At 43.2% G+C, this 19,609-nt stretch overlaps 1 protein-coding gene across 1 annotated transcript; it reads right to left on the bottom strand.

The window, feature by feature from the left end:
* Nucleotides 1–451: 451 nt before the first annotated feature.
* Nucleotides 452–15,009, bottom strand: LOC130402374 (V-set and transmembrane domain-containing protein 2-like protein). The gene is made up of 4 exons (XM_056606522.1): nucleotides 14,677–15,009; nucleotides 2,925–3,130; nucleotides 1,301–1,327; nucleotides 452–787 (listed from the first exon to the last, which is right to left on the bottom strand). The coding sequence occupies exons 1-4, from the start codon at nucleotides 14,792–14,794 to the stop codon at nucleotides 452–454; spliced, it is 687 nt and encodes a 228-aa protein (XP_056462497.1). The 5' UTR covers nucleotides 14,795–15,009.
* Nucleotides 15,010–19,609: the final 4,600 nt, after the last annotated feature.

Genomic DNA, 19,609 nt, shown 5'->3' with positions numbered 1-19,609 from the left:
CCGGTCGTCGCAGACTTACTACAGTCACATAATCATAGACTGCAAACTAATGCAAAAAAAAAACTAAAACACACGAAAGCAAAAACACAAATTAAGAGAACTTAATGGACTTAGTGACACATTAGCATGCCCCTATTTGGTGTTCAACAACACAGGCATCGAAACAAACTAAATTTCAACATGAGACCCTAATAACATTCAGTGGGTGTGTTTTGTTCAATAAACACAAAGGGTCCGGGTCTGGTCCTTCATGATGTTTTAAATGATATGCAACCTTTATAGTGGAAACATCAGAAACATGCACCCTCTCTCTCTCTCTCTCTCTCTCTCTCTCTCTCTCTCTCTCTCTCTCTCTCTCTCTCTCTCTCTCTCTCTCTCTCTCTCTCTCTCTCTCTCTCTCTCTCTCCTCTTTCTCTCTCTCTCTCTGTACCTCCCCCTCAAATGCACCAGCTTACAGCACCTTACAGTCCTCTCCACAGCCACCACCACCAACGGCCTCTTTTCTGTTCAGCTCCTTCCCAGCAACCTGGTGCCCGGGGTGGGCATGCAGGTGGCCGCCTGCCGCCTGGTGCCTGGAGGTCTGCTGAGCCCTGGAAGTCTGGTCCCGGTCGGCAGACCTCAGGCCCGGTCTGTGCGGCTCCACGCGGAGGTAGGCGTGGGCGCGGTGGTGCTGGGGCACGCTGCCGCTGAAGTCGATGACACGGCACTCGTAGGTGCCCTCATCGGAAGGCTTGACACTGGACAGGCGCAATTTGTGGGAGATGTTGCTGCCGGCGACCTTCACCACCTGGTGGGCCCCAACGGGTGTCAGGCATTCAAGAGGATAAGCTTTTTTTATTTGAGGATTTGAACTGTGGTTCTCAGCAGAGGCTGGAGGCTCAGTGGCACTACGCTATGGCTACACAGGCGATACGCCTTGTAGTGACCAAGGTTGGAGTCCAACCTGCCATCCTATGCTGCATTTCATCCATTCTCACATCCAACCCATTTTCCTTTCTCTCGCCTGGCCATAAAATTAATACAAAATCAGAAAAAAAACATTAGTGGATGCTTCAATCCAAAGTGACTCGAATGTGTTTGATTGGCAGCCGAATGGTTCTTGAGCAAGATGACGCCTATCTGAATGCTTATTGATTATATTCATAAATTCATCCTCAATTGCTTTTGATTAATGCGTCTGCTAAGTGGTTTCTCCTACATTTTTAAAACATCTTGCTCAGGGATGCAAACATATAATAAACAAATCAATACAAATAGTCCAGGCGCTGAAAGTCTAGGGCTTCTTAAAGTTTTAACTCACACTTATTTTGGTTGCATCCTTGGACATCTGCTCCAGAGGCACCACCTGCACACAGTTAATAAAGAACATGTTATGAGCAAAGGAAAGATTAGATGAGCACTGTCCACAATTAGCAGCTTGTCTACAGGCTTTATAGAAGCAGAGTTGTTTTTGTTGTTTATACTTTAAAAGAGAACATTATCAATGAGCTTTGCCGTTTTATATAACTGATCTGCTCAACATCAAGCCTTGATGAGCAATGTGTGTGTGCATACGAGGCAGAGAGGATATGTGTTAGTAATGTGTGTGTGTGTGTGTGTGTGTGTGTGTGTGTGTGTGTGTGTGTGTGTGTGTGTGTGTGTGTGTGTGTGTGTGTGTGTGTGTGTGTGTGTGTGTGTGTGTGTGTGTGTGTATGTATGCCTGAATAACTATGTGCACACATATATCTGTGCCTGTGTGAGTAAGTGTCTGCTTGTGTGTGTGTCTATGTTTGTATACATGTGTGCATGTGTGCGAGTGTTTGTGTGTATCTGTGTGTGTGTGTGTGTGTGTGTGTGTGTGTGTGTGTGTGTGTGTGTGTGTGTGTGTGTGTGTGTGTTTGTGTGCGTGTGAATATGTCTGTCAGTGTATGTATGTGTGTGTCTATGTGTGTGTGTGTGTGTGTGTGTATGTGTGTGTGTGTGTGTATGTTTGTGTGTGTGTATGTGTGTGCGTGTGTGTGTGCATGAGGGTGAGTGCGTCTGTGTCTCTATGTTTGTGTATGTGTGTGAATATGTGTGCGTGCATGCTCCAATCTACTCAGATGAGAGTTTCTGTGCGGGGGCAACAAGGTATTCTTCGGGGTATAGGTATGAATAATGCAGGAGGAGAGAGACAGTGATTTAAAAAATCTATTTCTTCTTTGGTGCCAATTATAGTGTCTCGAGGCGCAAGAGGGGAGTCTGAGTTCCCTCATGTTGGGGAAGCTAACATGTTTCCCAAATGCTAGCGAATGCTAATCAGCAATTATCAATCCCTTCCTGTGCCGCTGGCTCTCTGTTGTGGCTAATATTGCATGTGTGTCTCCATGATGCATGTGAGCAAGATGTGACTACATTGGTGGGATGCTAAGTCATCCATAATAAATGATGGCTCTGTGTTCTCCTACAAAAAAAAAAGAGACTCTATTAGCCTAGAGTGGAGGAAATAGAGGAGGTACAATCCAAATAAAAAAGGGTGAATAGGCAAATTACTGTAGTCTTTTAACCCAACCTGTTGCTTTTAAAATGGTATAGAAAAGATTCTTCTTGTGAAAAAGACAGATAATAATGTTTCTTTCTGATCTGTAAGAAACCTCTGTTAAAAAAACATTAATTACATTCTAATTTGAATGCGAAGTGTGCGTTCATAGCGCTAACACAAAAGGTAATTTACTGCAAGATATACTTAGTTGAATCCCCTGGCAGCACAGCTAGATGCAGAAAAGCAGATCATTTCACACACAGTGCTGCTCTGTTTTAAAGTCAAACTGATAATCATACTACTAACACTATGAATAGCTCTTGGCCTTTTTCTTCTGAGGCCAGCCATTCACACATTCAGTCACATTGTATTCCAGGACCAATGTCCTGTTTCTCACCTGGTTGGTGCTGATGATCTGGCCTGCCCGGCGTTCCTCCTCCTCCTCCTCCTCCTCCTCCTCCTCCTCCTCCTCCTCCTCCTGCTGCTGCTGCCAGCTCCCGTGTTTCTTCGAGTACCACCACTGGATTTCCAGGGAGTACGACGGAGCGCCGGCCCCCCGGAAGGAGCAGGCCATCTCTACATCCTCCCCGCTCTGGGTGGTCGTGTCATGGGGAACCTCGGTGAAGATCGCTGGGGAGGGAGAGAACAGAGAAATATGAGAGAGATGGGGAGAGAGAGGAGAGAGAGAGAGAGAGAGAGAGAGAGAGAGAGAGAGAGAGAGAGAGAGAGAGAGAGAGAGAGAGAGAGAGAGAGAGAGAGAGAGAGAGAGAGAGAGAGAGAGAGAGAGAGAGAGAGTCCAGGGACATGAAAGCTGGTTATTTGACTGAGAGTTTGGTGGAAAAAGTCATGTTTTTGTAATCTATTCTGCAGGAGTATTAATCAACTGGCACATGACTAATGTGTGGTATTCAGGGTGTCATTTGCACTTAAGGATAAGAAAACTCATGTGAAGCGAAGCCTAAGAAAAAGTACATGACGGGTAAAAAAAAACATGCCGTATAAAATAATGTTGCATCCGTTGTGTGAAGTAATAAGTCGAACTACTCGCTTTTAATTACTTTTGTAATTTGCATAGCCTTTCCCTGTAACTCATGTATCAATTAATGCTAGCTTAATGTGTATGCAATTAAATTAGCCTGATTTGATTGTTTTTTTATGTAGATGGGAGAGTTTTCAGTTGATTGTCGCCGGAAATGCATTGTCATTATTATACGCACACACACACACACACACACACACACACACACACACACACACACACACACACACACACACACAGCATCAAATGCTCAATCTTTTTAACTAGCTCTCCGAAGACAACTCAGACAATGGCATCAGAATAGGTACACATAAAGACATAAGGCATAATCATAGGACGTGACCTAAGATGCAGCGTCTGAAGATATGAATCCAATGTGTTTGATATGCAACACGGAGACAATAGGACACATCAACAACAGAATGACAATAATATAATAACGAACAGTTTATTCAAGCAGAGTACACTGCTTGCATAAACCATACAGGCAGTATTCTCTTCAGAGCCAATCAAACAAAATACAACATCATAGTTATTTAGCATAACATGCAGACTAATAACTCATTATCAGGAATTTGATTTAGAGGAACCGGGTTAGGTTTGCTCCAGGATGTCTCCATGAAGGCTGCGGACATCGGGTTTCAAACCAGAACCAAATACAATGTAAACCCTTGAGACACATCAGAGCGAGTATAAATAATATGTCAATCATTACGATCAGTTCAGTGCCAAATCCACCTTGCATAGACCGTGTTTTCTGTAGCATACGAATGAATCTGCTTCATGTACAGCGAAGTGGCCCCTCAGGCCGTCCACGTAGGTTTACAATGCGTACAAACCAAATCACAAGCCACAAATGGCATCACACTCCATTAGGCCCTCGATTATACATCTTCTAAAACATGCTCTACCCCTCTCCTGCCCTCTATTTCGCTTTCTTTTTCTCTCACTCTCTCTCTCTCCCCCTCCCCCTCTCACTCTCTTCCTGCTGCTGGCTGTATCGATGTAATGACCATGTGAAAATATCACAGGCCTGCATGAGAACTACTGAACTAATAGATTTCTTTGTATTGCTTTTGTTAGCCTAATATTTGCAGGGCCGAGGACATTTAGGGAAATGTGTTAGAATCTATATTGTGTTGTAGGGGAACGTCTCCTGGGGGTTGCAGGGAGATACATTAAGGAGCTGCTAAATAAACGTCCCAATATCGGTAGATAGATTGAATTCAAAAGGGGCAGTAACGTTAATAACATGGTAAGAAATTCTGAATACTAGCGAGATGTGAAGGCCCAATCCAATTTCTACCCCTTACCCCTTCCCTTTACCCCTTCCCCTTACCCCTTCAAAACAAGGGGGAGGGGGAAGGGGTAAGGGGTAGAAATGGGATTTGGCCGAAGACTGAGAGAGGGCAGGAACAACAGTGTGCAGCTCTACATAGATTGCTTTGCGTTTGATATTAGGCCGCCGATCATGAACTCTCTCAGAGAGCAAACCCCAGCACTGCACTGAGTAGAAATAAAAAGTGTGTCACTGCTTTCAAGGAAAACCAATAGCACTAATCAACTGCCGTGCCCCCTTGAATTATTGGGAAAACACATGGAAATTAGCAGATTTTTATGATCACATTCAATTATAAAATATATATTTTGTAAAAAGAAAAAGTTTTACTCCATGTAGATCATAAACCCTTGATAACAAATTACTAATTTAAATCAGTTGACAAAGGTACGCGTTGCGGTGCTTTTTATTCAGAAAAGCTCCCTGTTTACTTGTCTTTGTTTACAGGCCAGTGTTGGCCTCTTAAATATGGGGGCGACATTGACGAATGATCCATAGGCCAATGCGGCGTCAATCTGTTTATGTCTATGGTTCATAGGGCTGGAGTGGTTGGGACAATCAGATTTGGATAGAACTTAATTAAAGTAAGAAGCGATAATACAAATTATGAAGAGATACAAAATGTACTATGCCAATTGGCCCATTCTAACTCTTACCCTATAAATATATGAGCAATAAAAAAGTAAACACAGCATGATACCGCTGAATTCTATCACCAGGGACAAGTTTATGGAATATTACTCGTGCTTACAGAGGCATTGCATTCAAACTAAAATCACATCAATATTATTGAGGAATATTACATCTAGCTGTCTCTGTCTCGAGAGGATGGCCGATAAAAATACTACTTTAACAAAAGCTTGAGTTTGTGCAAAACAGCAGCACACAATGTTATTATTAAATACACACTGCTCACACTCTAGGTTCTGCCTCTAAATCTTTCCCCCTCCCCTCTCTTTTTCCACTGCTGTCTCCTGCTGTACTTTATTCCTTCTTGTTCTTTCCTCTTGAAAGATTGACAGATCCAAGGGCAAATAACAAACTCCTATCCTTGAGATCAGGTGAATTTTGGTACACGGACACAGGAGAACATATTGTTCTCTCAGAGTTGTCAATCAAAACAATGACTCATAAGGGTCATGCTACAGTGCTTTGAGTTGGCTCTCTGTGCCTCAATATTTCAATGTAGGAGCTTAGTTTTGAATCATGGTTACTAGTGCCTGGCTAATTTATGACATGTTAAATATTTCTTCAATGACTGCCATGACTAAATATTTATCGTATTCAATCAGCTTTTATTCCTTTAAAATAGTCTTTCAAAAATATAGATACAAAAAAATCCAAGATACCTTCTATTGGCCGTGTCATTCCCTTTGTGTGTGTGTGTGTGTGTGTGTGTGTGTGTGTGTGTGTGTGTGTGTGTGTGTGTGTGTGTGTGTGTGTGTGTGTCCACAACTGGAGCTGAGAGAGCTACAAGGTCATTTCAGGTTTTTTTTTCAATCTCTTGCTGGGATGTGTGTGATGGTCCGTGTGTGTGTGTGTGTGTGTAGGTGTCCGCGTTTATGTGTGTACGCCTGTTGCGCAGTAACAGAGACAATCTGATGTATCCGACTCCTCTATACTACTCCTCATAACGCTCTGTTGCTGTGCAGGGAATCCCAAGGTGTGTGACTGCTCACTGATTCTCTCCAGTGGTTCCATAGGGCCCCCAGCCCACGGAGCTATAGTGGCTCAAACTCACTTTTCTCCCCAACGCTTGGAAAGCATGAATCAAACAGGAAGACATCGCTCTGTACCCTGCATGCATTAAACATATCAGCCCATCCCAGCCACATAGAACTGCTGTCAAAAGTCTTCACTTTAACAGCTGAGAGCTGCACGTACCTTATTGAAAAAAAGTTTCTGTATGAGAAATCGTCTCGATTGTTATATATGTCCTTGGAATATCTTAGCGGCAGAGGGGTGACAGCAACATCTGTCGCACTGAATAGAAAAATGTTGTCAAAAGAAACATGGATATGAGGTTTGCTGTTGTAGTGACACAGACACACGCCAAAGTAACACACATAAGTTCCAGTGTTTTGATATTAAAGTTGATAAGGGACACAAGCACACACAAGCACGCACGCACACACACACACACATCAATATTTTTTCTTCTTTCTCCATTTTAAAGTGCAGCCAAGGGCTATGAAGGACCAGGATCTGCAGGAGCAAGTCCTCATTCTGGGTGGTGAGGTAAAGATCACTTGGGACCAGGTTCAGGCCTGCAAGGTCACTTCACTGCCATTCTGATCCCCAGCTCTGAGATGTGTGTGTGTGTGTGTATGTGTATGTGTATGTGTATGCATGTGTATGTGTGTGTGTGTGTGTGTGTGTGTGTGTGTGTGTGTGTGTGTGTGTGTGTGTGTGTGTGTGTGTGTGTGTGTGTGTGTGTGTGCACAAGGTATAAGAGTAGAATCTTCCTTTGCTGCCACTCTTCCAGGCTTTCCAGGGTGTGAGCCATTGCTAAATAATCTTCTTTTCAGAAAAAGTATTCCAGGCTTGCTGTGACACAAACATACAGATATACACACCCAAGCATTTACTCAAGCACACAGACACAGGCACATGCACACATAGACGTTCATTGTGTCTCCAATCACACCAGGCAGTCAGAAACTGCAACAAAGATCAGAGAGAAAGGTTGAGTATCTTTTCTTATTCTGAGCAGATGGAGAGTCGTCCTACAAAGGTTAAAACAAACACTATGAATGTACTTAAAACAGAGTTGCCCGCGGAAATGTTCCGTGTGCCTTTTTTTTTTGCATCTTTTTTTTATGCGAGAAATGCAAATGCTTTATAACATAATGCTGTTGCATTTTCAATCAACACTATTTTATTTTGTATGGAATCAAACGATTTTGTCGTTCAATGCGTCAACTGCAGTTAGGTTTAGTATTTATCGTACAATGCAGCTCATGTAAATGTACATTACTCCATATGTATTTCATTGAGTTAAATCAACTGTTCAAAGGAAGAAGACATACATAATGAAGCTAGCATCAGTACTATGCCACCACCATCGATGGATGTTAAAACCTTTGGCTCAAACTCCTTCCTGTCTCTGATGGCTCTCACTCCTCCTCCTACACCTCCTCCTCCTCCTCCTCTCTGTCTTGGCTTTATTGATCTGACACTTGTCAAAACGCTTGGCTTCGCAGATTCCCTGATCGATGCCCCTGTGAGACAACAGCGCGTATGTCAATGGAAGACCCAACACAGTCTGCTCATAGAATAATTCCAGACGGTTTAGTTGTGTGTATTAAACAAACCATATCCAATCGATGCAAACATATTCACCGCTCATAAATGTTAGCATGATGAGCAAAACATGCGCCTTGCGATATCGATAAGTAGCGACTCCCCTCGGAGGAGGCTGAAGCTACTGTTCATATGACGGATGTGTTTGCCTGCCCTTGCCATTTCTCAGTATAGATTTTCATAAAGGGACTACTGTCATAATCCACTTTTAGAGGTGGTATGTGAGGCTTGTTTTGATGCAAGCACACAGATTTAAAAAATGTGCCCCTGGGTGCAGTTTTAACTGTGTTAGCTCACGGGCACCAATATATTCAGGTCCAAAACAACAAAGGGATGGCTGCTGGTGTGGTGGTATAGGCCTATCCACTGAAAACTCATTAAAGATTTAAGACGAAAGGGAGGAAAATAATGAAATGAAGAGAGGCTGAAGTGTGTACAATATCCGAGGAAATGAAGACACACAGCTTGAATCCAGAAGTAGACGTCGCTTCGATCTGATTTTCTGTGAGTGCCATGCAAACGGAGATGGATATGTTGCAAGTGGCACAAAGGTGGATGTGTCATTCTCTCTGTCTCTCTCCATCTCGCCCTTTTCTCTTCCACCCGTTGGGATGCTGTGCTCTGTAAGAATTCTAGGGGGCTAACTACAAAGAACTTGAATCTAGTCCAACTGTTGAGCAAACAAAGAGAGAGGGAGAGAGAGAGACAGTGAGAGATTGTCGTCTTCTTGTCTTCTGACCCACTCAAATCAAACAAAAAAAATATTTGAATGATGTTTCCTTGAATAGTTATTGATGTTAATGTTACTTTGACCTTTGCATTCTGGAAGCACTGTTAACCTATCCTTTTCATATCTCTCATCAATGAGCTGTTAATTTCCAAAACAAATAATTTAGAGTTAGATGCTTAATTTCTTTGCATATCAATAGACGCTGTGAAAGGAAGGGCAACACACCCATAACTCAAACAAGGAAGAGCACACCAACTCACCAGTGGGTACGGCGTATGTGTGTAAGAGCAAAGAACAGGTCAAGGGTATAGATAGAAAGATGGGGTTTTGAAGAGGGGCTCAGCTGCAAGCTAACAGCTGAGAGTGCTATGGGGACTCCATCTCCAGGTTAAGTACAGACATCTCTAAACTGAAGAGCAGTAACACATCCCCACAGAGAGGACAGCTTCTAAAATGGTAGTTCCACAGACCAGACCTATGATGAATAATCAAAACTGGCTGAGCGGGGCGTTTGCCTCTTGCTTCTAATTTGTTAAGGCCAATCATGTTGCTTGAGATCTGTAGGCGCATAATTGGCTAATAACTGTGAACACAAACCGAGACAGCACTAGTCAACTGTGAAAAAGTGTCTGTAAAGGTTTCATAAACTCTGTGTAAACTGGCCAATGTATAAATAATTGTGTTAAAAGGCTCTTTAGAAAGCTATATCCAGTATCCACTCAAACTAATGCGTTTTACTTTGGTCGAATTTCCCTGTAATGAAACAGGAAACAAGGCTTAACTCTGCCCCTTCCGTTTTTGGTTTCCAGCCCAGGCCATGTGCCGTCTCCCCCCAGATATTCTGTTGCAACATAGACGGTGGATCTGAGATTACTAAAACGAGAACAATGACTCCTCCATCAGACTGGCATACAGATTCAGTGAGAAAAAAGGGATGTGGGGACGTTGCTGCCACAAAAAGCCAGCAGACCTGATTCCCACGTCAGAGGGCTCACTGATTTGACGAATACTTTTAATAACCGGAGAAGCCCGCAGGATTACGGTGGGAAACAATAAGCAAGGTTTCTTTATAACGAAGATTAGTCCTACTGCAGATATTATTTCCAATCTTAAAAGGCTTAAACTCAGAGTGCAGATTTTAAAACCATTGAAAGTTAAATCATTTCAGTACGTGGCAAATATCAACGCCTTCCTTCATTTGTTGGTCGTCTTTTATTTTACAATGGCAATGAATACTTACCTCAATGTTAATAATGACCTTGCAGTGACAGAGTCAAAAAGTTGCACAATCCATTAACGGCATTAACTGATTAATGTATAGCCTAGTTTCAAATGACTGGAACAAAACAATTTGAAATCACTATAACCCCAAAGGAAACAACAAACCGCAGAGAACTCGGTTTATGCAGTCTGTTTATGTATCGGTAAGGGGGGGAGGGGGGTGGTGAAGACCACAGTCCCCTCCTTGAGAGGGAGTAATGGCCTTCCTTCGCTCTCAGTTCAAGGTGGAAGGCAGAATAATGAAATACAAAAGGTGTGGGTAATCAAGTGAGAGCCCGTCTGCCTGGGACGGCTGATGGGCCGGGGCTCCGCGACTGCATTTCTCAAGGCCCCAGGGACGGAAGCTATGGCAGGGGCCTGTCCCCCCTTCCCCACCCCACGCACGCAGACTTCAGGGCCGGCTGGGACGCCACCGCTGAAGGTGACACCACGAAGCGGAGCTGGGGGGCCTCCGGGCGAGATAACGTCTCTCCCTCTCTCTCTCTGGCTCTGGCTCTCTCTCTCTCCCTCATGAACGCCACCAGCGTTATCTCCTGGCTGGTGTTGCTGACCTGGAGGGAGGGCTTTATTCTGTGTTGGTATGTATATTGGTTTCTATATACATACCGGAAGGTATTGCTTTGGATGATTAGATGTAAGCTATGGACTTAGCAGAGTAGCCTGTGGTCAAATATATACATAAAGGATCATTTCCAGTGATGCTCTATAGGGGTCACCACATACAAATATATACTATCATGCAACTGACTATGTCACGATCAGTGCTAGCAGGGCAGCAGGAACAGGATATATATATATATTATAGATATATAAATAAATATATAAAACTGACCTACAAGGGAACAAATAAAGTGAACTGGTTTACAGGTCTATAGGGAGAGACTGTTGAGGGATGGAGGTGTAGGTGGGAAGATTGACAAGGGAGCTCAGGTGAGGGGAATGAAGTGATTGCCGATGGGGATGGCAGAATCAGTGAAGCAAGGGGAAAAGTATAATGACATCTGGTGGACAGGTGGAGAATGGGAACTAAATAACGAAAGCAAAGAGGGATAGTATGAAAGATGACTTACTGACCTACTCTCTCTTCGTCAAATATTTCTTTGTTTGAAACTGCATACACTATATAGATATATTTATATAGCAAATAGATAACTCCCAATGTTTACTATGGGCTGACCTCTGTATTTTAAGTTTCTGAAAATAAGTTTCTTGGAAGATATTAAGACCCTAATTAGTCAACTAAATCTTGGCATCTGAGCAACATCCCACCAGGACTCCCTCCTATAATCTTGACAGGCCAACACACTTTCATCCAAAGAGACTCATGGTGAAGCCAGGGATCGAACCCAGTTGGCTCCATGTGGCTTGTCTCAAAAATACGACTATTGGTTCACATCTTAAGGCTGATGGTGGGCCAAATCGGAGTAAATGGGGCGATATACTTTCTAACTAATCATGTTGCAGGGGGCAGAGATCTGTAAGCTCATAATTGGCCAACACAAACTCAGCCGGCAGTAGCAGACTTTAAAATATAATCTGAAAGGTTTTAAAAGAACACCATGTAGAATTTAAAAGTGTAAAAATACGCTTAATACAATCCAGTTACGAATAGCCTCACCCACTCATAAATACTTTTATCTTAGGTGACATATCTTGGTGAAATAAACAGGAATAAGGCAAGACATAACTCCGCCCCTTTCAACCTACAGCATATATATTCAGCCCAATACTGCCCTGCCCCTCATAACATCTGTCTGCTCTCGAAGGACAATTAACAGCCACCAGGCCCATCCGTCTCCGGTCCTCCACCACCATACTGCTAACAAAACACTCTCTCTCTCTCCCTTTCTCCCTCTCCTGTCTGACAATACGACTACCAACAATACCTCCACTGGCCCCACATCGGATCCACGGTCTGAATGAGAGCATCCATTCAAGTCAAAGCCAGGGGAAGAAGGAAGGTTGTGTTGCCGTACCTTGGAGACGTTGTATATAGAGGTGATGGTGGGAGATAGGAGATACATGGATAGGTTATCACAATGTGCCTGATAACGACACACACACATTCACACGGACGTACACACACACACATACACACACACACACACACATTCCCTGATTTTATTACTCATCACTCCCGACATATGATAATTGTAATGTATTTATGTCCAGCCCCACAAACACACACACACACACACACACACACACACACACACACACACACACACACACACACACACACACACACACACACACACACACACACACACACACACACACACACACACACACACACACACACACACAGGTATTGTGTTCCCACATCAGTGATAGTGCGCGTGGGGGGATTGGGATAGCAGCCAACTGTGACAGGGACTAACCACTCTTATCGGAAATAAACAAGCATCTAAGGAGGGTTTCTCTGGACCGGCGCACATAAGAAAGGGTCCTCCGTTCTACATGAAGTACACTCTCTCTCTCTCTCTCTCTCTCTCTCTCTCTCTCTCTCTCCCCCTCCCCCTCTCTCTCTCTCTCTCTCTCTCTCTCTCTCTCTCTCTCTCTCTCTCTCTCTCTCTCTCTCTCTCTCCCTCTCTCTCTCTCTCTCTCTCTGTCTCTCTCTCTCTGCCGCCGCCTGGGGGGCAATTCATCACCAACCTGGCCAACCCATGCCTGGCCACAGGAACATCTGGTGATAACGTCACAAGAAAACAGCTGCTCTTGTTTCACAACGATAGAGAAACATTGCTTGTTGTGATGTTTAGCCGCAATTTCAATGGATCTTTCAAATCACCAGCTTAATCCAATGTAATATATGCAGGGTCTCTTTCATAGCGAAGTCCCATTGTTGGATATCTCTGCTCTCTGTACTGGTGACTCTACGCCTATAGTCTGAGCGTTGGACAAACAGCAGTTAATACCCTATTTAATTAACTCCCTCTGGATGCAGGGTACTAATTGATTTTCTAACCTGTCGAGGGCAGCTAATCCATTGCAGAGCTACTCTGTACCCAAGTTAAATTGAACTAAAGATACGAAGTTAAGCAGAGGCCGGCTCCTGGGACGGCCGTTGGAGACACGATGATGAAGTGGTAATCACACACTTTATCATTGAATTACAGTAAATCTATCGGGGGACTGTAGAGAGAGAGAGAGAGAGAGAGAGAGAGAGAGAGAGAGAGAGAGAGAGAGAGAGAGAGAGAGAGAGAGAGAGAGAGAGAGAGAGAGAGAGAGAGAGGGAGAGAGAGAGAGAGAGAGAGAGAGAGAGAGAGAGAGAGAGAGAGAGAGAGAGAGAGAGACAGACAGACAGACAGACAGACAGACAGACAGACAGACAGACAGACAGACAGACAGACAGACAGACAGACAGACAGACAGACAGACAGACAGACAGACAGACAGACAGACAGAGCTGCAGTGGTGTGTAATTTGGAGCATGGTCATTATGCAAACAAACTAACGACAACAAGTCATTGTAACCCTATTATGCTTTCAACATAAGCCGTTTTAACGGTATACTAAAAACAATAACGGTTGTCAACAAAAGAATAAAAGCTGTGGACCTGACATGCATGACACAGTGAGTGTTTTAGACTATATCCGGAGGAATGAATGCAACCCGGGCATGATTTTCACCATATGCCATATTCATGCAAATAAAAAATATAAATATATTTATACTCTTTACAATCTCTCAAAACTATTTTCCATCAGCGACATGCTTGCTCTGAGAGAGAGACAGAGACTATGTTTGGATGAACCACGCACATGCCAAGCACACAGGCGTGTGTCCCAAACAGCAGAAGTATTCTGTTTTGAAATGGACATGCATATCAGCAGGAGGGTTGGCATTATGGGAAAAAAATACTTTGGAGAGATATTGTTTGCCTGGCAAAAGTTACAGAGAAATGTCAGTTTTATTTAAAATGTGCTGCGATTAATTGTTAATATACTTTTAAATTATAGAAAAGAAAACAACGTATTATACTATACTTTTACGAGTTTTTTTACGATTGAGTTAATAACTATCATAATGTCTCAAAATATATGTATATATGTAATATATCTATGAAGTATTTTCACCCAGGTCACACATGATGTAAAACCCTTACTATAATATTTCAGATGAAAAAGAGAAAACATATCTATGAATATAGATAGACATTGGATAGATAGATAGATAGATAGATAGATAGATAGATAGATAGATAGATAGATAGATAGATAGATAGATAGATAGATAGATAGATAGATAGATAGATAGATAGATAGATAGATAGATAGATAGATAGATAGATAGATAGATAGACATTTACAATGGTCTATTGGTTAATCATTTGATTAACATTGACGATTTGCATTACAAATTGTAACTACAACACATGATGATACTTCATAACTCCGTTTGGTACTTCATTTGGGTGTTAAACATACACAAATAAGTAGGCTTACAATCGATTGAAACAAAGAAGGTGTTTAGAAATTACCATTTCCAGTGAGGTAATTGTCTACTTCGCCAAATCCAACAGTCTTGAAAGCGGTGTTAATCTGAACATAAAGCCCGGCGTAATGCAACATCCCTATCATCACTCCAAACGCCCCCATTGCTTCAGATCCTATTTCGAGCGATATATATATATAAAAATATCACATTGGGAGCAGAATATCAATAACTTTTTACAGCCTTTCTAGTTTGAATAAGTCTTCAATGAATAAGGCAATCCCAAAAAAAGTAAATTTGATGCGCGATTCTCCGTTGACAACATACTACAGCAACCGCCGCTGGGAGGTTTCCTCGGCGCGCCAGTGAGAGGCGCTTAAAAAGGCGGATGGAGAGACCCAGCGAGACAGGTGCTCGGGCTCATATGGTGAATAAACTGGGCGGAGTGATCCATAACGCTATCTTCGACAGGCTACCTTTCTCTGTAAAGTAGGCCGTAGCTCGAGGCGAGAACCATCCCTTTCACCGATCAGTCAGCTGTAATCAAGTTCGGTTAATCTAATCTCATCTGAAACCATAGTAACAAAAATCTACGTTTTCCCCCAATATTTATTCAGATTTGCACTACTTTCACTATTCCGCACAGAGAGGGGGTGTTAGTGTAGTTTAATACCGGCACGCTAAGTAATGTGTTATTGGCTTTGTATTACGAGAGAAACGGAAGCCAAGCAGCTTTTTGTACGACGCTGCTGCCGGGGAAATATTGACCATGTGAGCAAGATAGCGGACATCATTCTTACACGAGCAACCCCGGGGATCCGCCATACATCAACCCCAAACATCTACCGGCCACAAGCTGTTTCTTCATAATCAGGCTGTTTTAAAACAGCTGCGGCTGCTACCCGTGTTTTCACCCAGGTGTGGTTTATCATGTGGGGCGTCCCATGGACATCATTAGACCATGTACGGTGTTGGTCGTTAGCCATATGCCTGGGTTACTAAATGGGGAGAAGGATTATGGCGCATTGTTATTTTCTCACATTAAACAAAGTTTAGTTTGTTTAACAAACAGATCCTGGAAGGCCCTGTGTGGATGATGGCAAACAGCTACAGATTCCGTTTTCATGATATTCATGTTAAACAATGTGTCAAGCCCTATTAGTTTTTCTCCAATTAGGTAAACTGTAGCTATCCTTCATGGCATTTGAGTTTATATTAATTAATTACTAATTACAAATCAAATGAATAAATGAAAATTAATTGAATTAATTTTCCTGTTCTGAATTTAAAATATCAATCATTCATCGCATAGCAACACAAACTCAGTCATTTCGGCTGAAAGTCTTCCATGAATGGGATTTTGGAAAGGAAAAGGTAAAACGCACCATAAGCGAAACAACCGATGCCAAGGCAACCACCTGTATCGCATATAGACATTTAACAGAAGCCAATTATTATATGCCAATTATTTTTTTTCCTGTGTGAAATTAGTTTTTATCAAAGGGGATTCTCTCCCTCTCTCTCTGGCTCTCCTGACCATCAGGAGACATCTGGAGAGCGGAGAGCGTGAGGAGACACAGGTGGTCCCACGTCACCCCTTCAAAGCGGGGCGAGGGAATTTGAAAAGATTCATACGCGTTGATGCTCTTACGATGACAGAGTGGGAAGAAAGAACTCAACCCTCGCTTTCACAACGATCTACAGAAGAATGACTGAAAACCCTGGACACCTGACCTGAGTGTATTTCCAGATTAACTTTCCAATTACTGCCATGGCAGGCAGGGGGTCCTAAATGATCTGCAATTACCCATGGAAGTCCAGAAGAGCCTGGAAGGTGGTGCTTTGTGGTTGAGGGTGAAATTGAGGCTGACACATGAAGGTAAGAAGCCTCCTGAATGACCCAGCAGCATCCTGGAAGCTCTGAACTCTGCAGCTCCCCAGTGCAGCTACCTCCCACTGCCATCCAAGTGTGCTTGTTTGTGTGTGTGTGTGTGTGTTGGTGTGTGTGTGTGTGTGTGTGTTGGTGTTTGTGTGTGTGTGTGTGTGTTTGTGTGTATTTGTGTGTGAGTGCACACACGTGTGTGTGTGTGTGTGTGTGTGTGTGTGTGTGTGTGTGTGTGTATGTGGTTCAGTTGAACGGAGAGTCTGTTGGAGGTAAAATGGAGGAAGTGGACGGGAGTTGGACTCCACCTGAGAGTGGATTTCAAAGCCAACAGCTTACTCACTTGTGAGTGTTTTGAAGCATGTCTGAAAGAAGCATGTCTCCAAGTGTATGCGTTTATGTCCACGTCTACATGTGTGTGTGTGTGTGTGTGTGTGTGTGTGTGTGTGTGTGTGTGTGTGTGTGTGTGTGTGTGCGCACATGTTTGTGTGTGTTTGTGTGTGTGAGTGCGCACACACGTGTGTGTGTGTGTGTGTGTATGTGGTTCAGTTGAACGGAGAGTCTGTTGGAGGTAAAATGGAGGAAGTGGACGGGAGTTGGACTCCACCTGAGGGTGGATTTCAAAGCCAACAGCTTCCACTGGGGCTTCATAACATCCATAATTTATAGAGCTGTCTTTGACACAGGGGGGTTCTTTACCTTGCGCGTGAAATATTAAAACACAAGCGCCGATGGTGCTTAAAGCACACTTTTGACCAATAGACACAATGGGAACGAAAATAACATTGTGCTTTACTTAGTCTGTGTATTGACGTATTGTGTCAAACAACGTACAATACTCCCGGTGTCATTTAATTAATCTTAAAAATGTCAACCTGTCTTTAAATATATTTTGGTTGTGAACACGACAGAGCACAAATTCACAGAGTGATCTCGAGTAAGGTTTTGAAAAATGTAACACATCTGTTGATGCTGGAAAGGAAAGTAGCAATGAACCACATAAATAGCTTCTCTCTGTTGCTACCCTACTGTGTTCTCATTTTTAGCGATCTCCCCCATTCACCTCGCCTAACATTCAATGTCTCCATCTTAATATGTAGGTTCGTTAGTGCGCATAAAATGCTAGCCTCTGAAACAGCTCATGAATAATGAATGAGGCCCAAACTCTGAAGCTGTGCAGGGTATATCCAGTCGGCCACAATAACAGCTTTAAGGACAGGCCCATGCGTTTGAAGTATCGTGATGTTCTGCCCGGAGGTTCTGTCCTTCGCACTGCTTATGCTTTTTGTTTTGGATCCTTTCGCACAATCTGCCATGATGTAGTCTGAAGGCTGCGAAGGGGCCTGAGGCAGTTTTTTATCAACCCCTTCTCCCGTCTCCCTCGTCTCTCCACTTTCGCTTTCTTCTTCGGCATTTTCCTCTTTGAAATGGTGAAAGCCTTTAGCGTGTCAATGAGATTTTTTTTTTGTGTGTGTTACGGGCTGTAAGAGCCCTTTTGTCTGAGTGGAGATGTGGCATGTCTCCTCTCTGAGAACAGTGTCTCTCCTCTAGGGGGGTCAGGTTAGGGATAATGTGGTCTATGCAGCAGAATAGGGAAACTTAACAGCGTCTTCCATGTGATGCTGTTCTAACGCGCCAAGAATTAGGTTTTCAGGGATTTGGAAAAAAATCAAACACACCTCAGTGTATGATTCGTATCAGGAAGAAAGATACACCAATGAAACCCAACCTCACAGTAAAACAAAGAGGAAATAACATCCAAAACGAAAAAGTGAACTTCAGTTGAAAATTCAATACTTTGTCAAACAAACTTCTAACTTTTCCCAGCCATTCCATCAGTTTTCCAGTTGTCCAGTTCCTCTCCTCTCCTCTGTCTCAATGCGCCATCTAAGTGGCCATTCAACAGAAATCACACCATGGCCCAAATCTCTTGACTATTTCCTGGTTCACTGGCCACAGTGCCCTTCCTCCCCTCCGTCCCCCACCTACCCTCCACCCCCCGCTCCCAGCTCCACCAGACACACACACACACTGTTCCCTTTCTGTGCCTATTTCCAACTGGCTGACTGCAGCAGAGAAGCAAAGAGGCGTTTACAAGCAGCTGCAGCACACTGGCACATTAGACGTCAATGTCATTGGCCTACCGTTTGTTCTTCTGGAGCTAATGTTGCCTGACAGAGGCATGCTGGGATACACACAGAGTGAGGGAGAGCGGGAGAGAGAGCAGACAGGGCCGATAATTGTATTTTGCATCGTGTGCTGAATCGGTGGCGTATGAGGTGTTGAATATCCAGCCATGTGGATTCAGCTCATCATCAGACGTCCTTTGTTTGGACCCGTTTGGCTGAACTGTAATTAGGTCCTTTATTCAAATACATGTGCGGTATCAAGCGTTGGGGATAGGCCTACATCATGTGCACTAGTATACAGGGGGATGGGGGGGAAAAGAAAAGATAAGAGGAGAAAGAGTCAAGGGGGTCTTCTAATAGGAATGTCACTGCGCTCTTATTTTGAAATGTTTTTGAAAAACATTTGCATGTTATTTTGCAATTAATTGCATTGTATTCAAATGATAGATGGCAGTTTAATTTGTCGGGCCAAAACTCTGGAAAGATCCTGAAATGAAACCTCCATTGCTCTTGAGTTAGTCAGTTAACACCATAGTCTTTACACTCCTGCCATTGGAACCATAAGGAAGAACCTGCAAGATCTACTAGGCCTGACTCACGAGCTGTACTGCGATGTGACCTGTGTTCTGCTGTGGGAAAGTCTGTGCTTTGGTAAAAGCCATTACAGTAAGATCCTCACAATTTATTCTTTAACACAGCTTTGCAGTGTGTAAAGTTCATTTGTTCAAGTACGTAATTATAGTGTTTAATCACAAAGTGTCTGGGGAAATAATAAGGCTTTGGAAAAAAATAACACTCTAAAACAATGTGTGTTTACAGTAATTGCTAGTCTGCAGTGAGCAGGACAAGCACTTAAAAGATCCATCCAGTCCTATTAGCACATGCAGTGTTCATACAGCAACTGTAATTCTCTTACTCGAAAGAGGCGGCATACATATTTTATAAACTGAGCATTTTCATTTCAACAC

This window comes from Gadus chalcogrammus, chromosome 13 (assembly GCF_026213295.1).
Source record: "Gadus chalcogrammus isolate NIFS_2021 chromosome 13, NIFS_Gcha_1.0, whole genome shotgun sequence".
Taxonomy (NCBI): Eukaryota; Metazoa; Chordata; class Actinopteri; order Gadiformes; family Gadidae; genus Gadus; species Gadus chalcogrammus.
Note: the sequence above shows the minus strand (reverse complement) of the source record. Positions and strands in the feature narration are given on the sequence as shown.

Bases quoted from the DNA above. Each gene is read 5' to 3' on its own strand.
- LOC130402374 (XM_056606522.1), bottom strand. From the start codon at position 14,794: ATGGGGGCGTTTGGAGTGATGATAGGGATGTTGCATTACGCCGGGCTT. The intron at 3,131-14,676 runs GTAATTTCTAAA...CTCCCTCCCCAG, and splicing joins CAATTACCTCACTGGAAATG to CGATCTTCACCGAGGTTCCC. The intron at 788-1,300 runs GTGAGTTAAAAC...GGGGCCCACCAG, and splicing joins AGGATGCAACCAAAATAAGT to GTGGTGAAGGTCGCCGGCAG.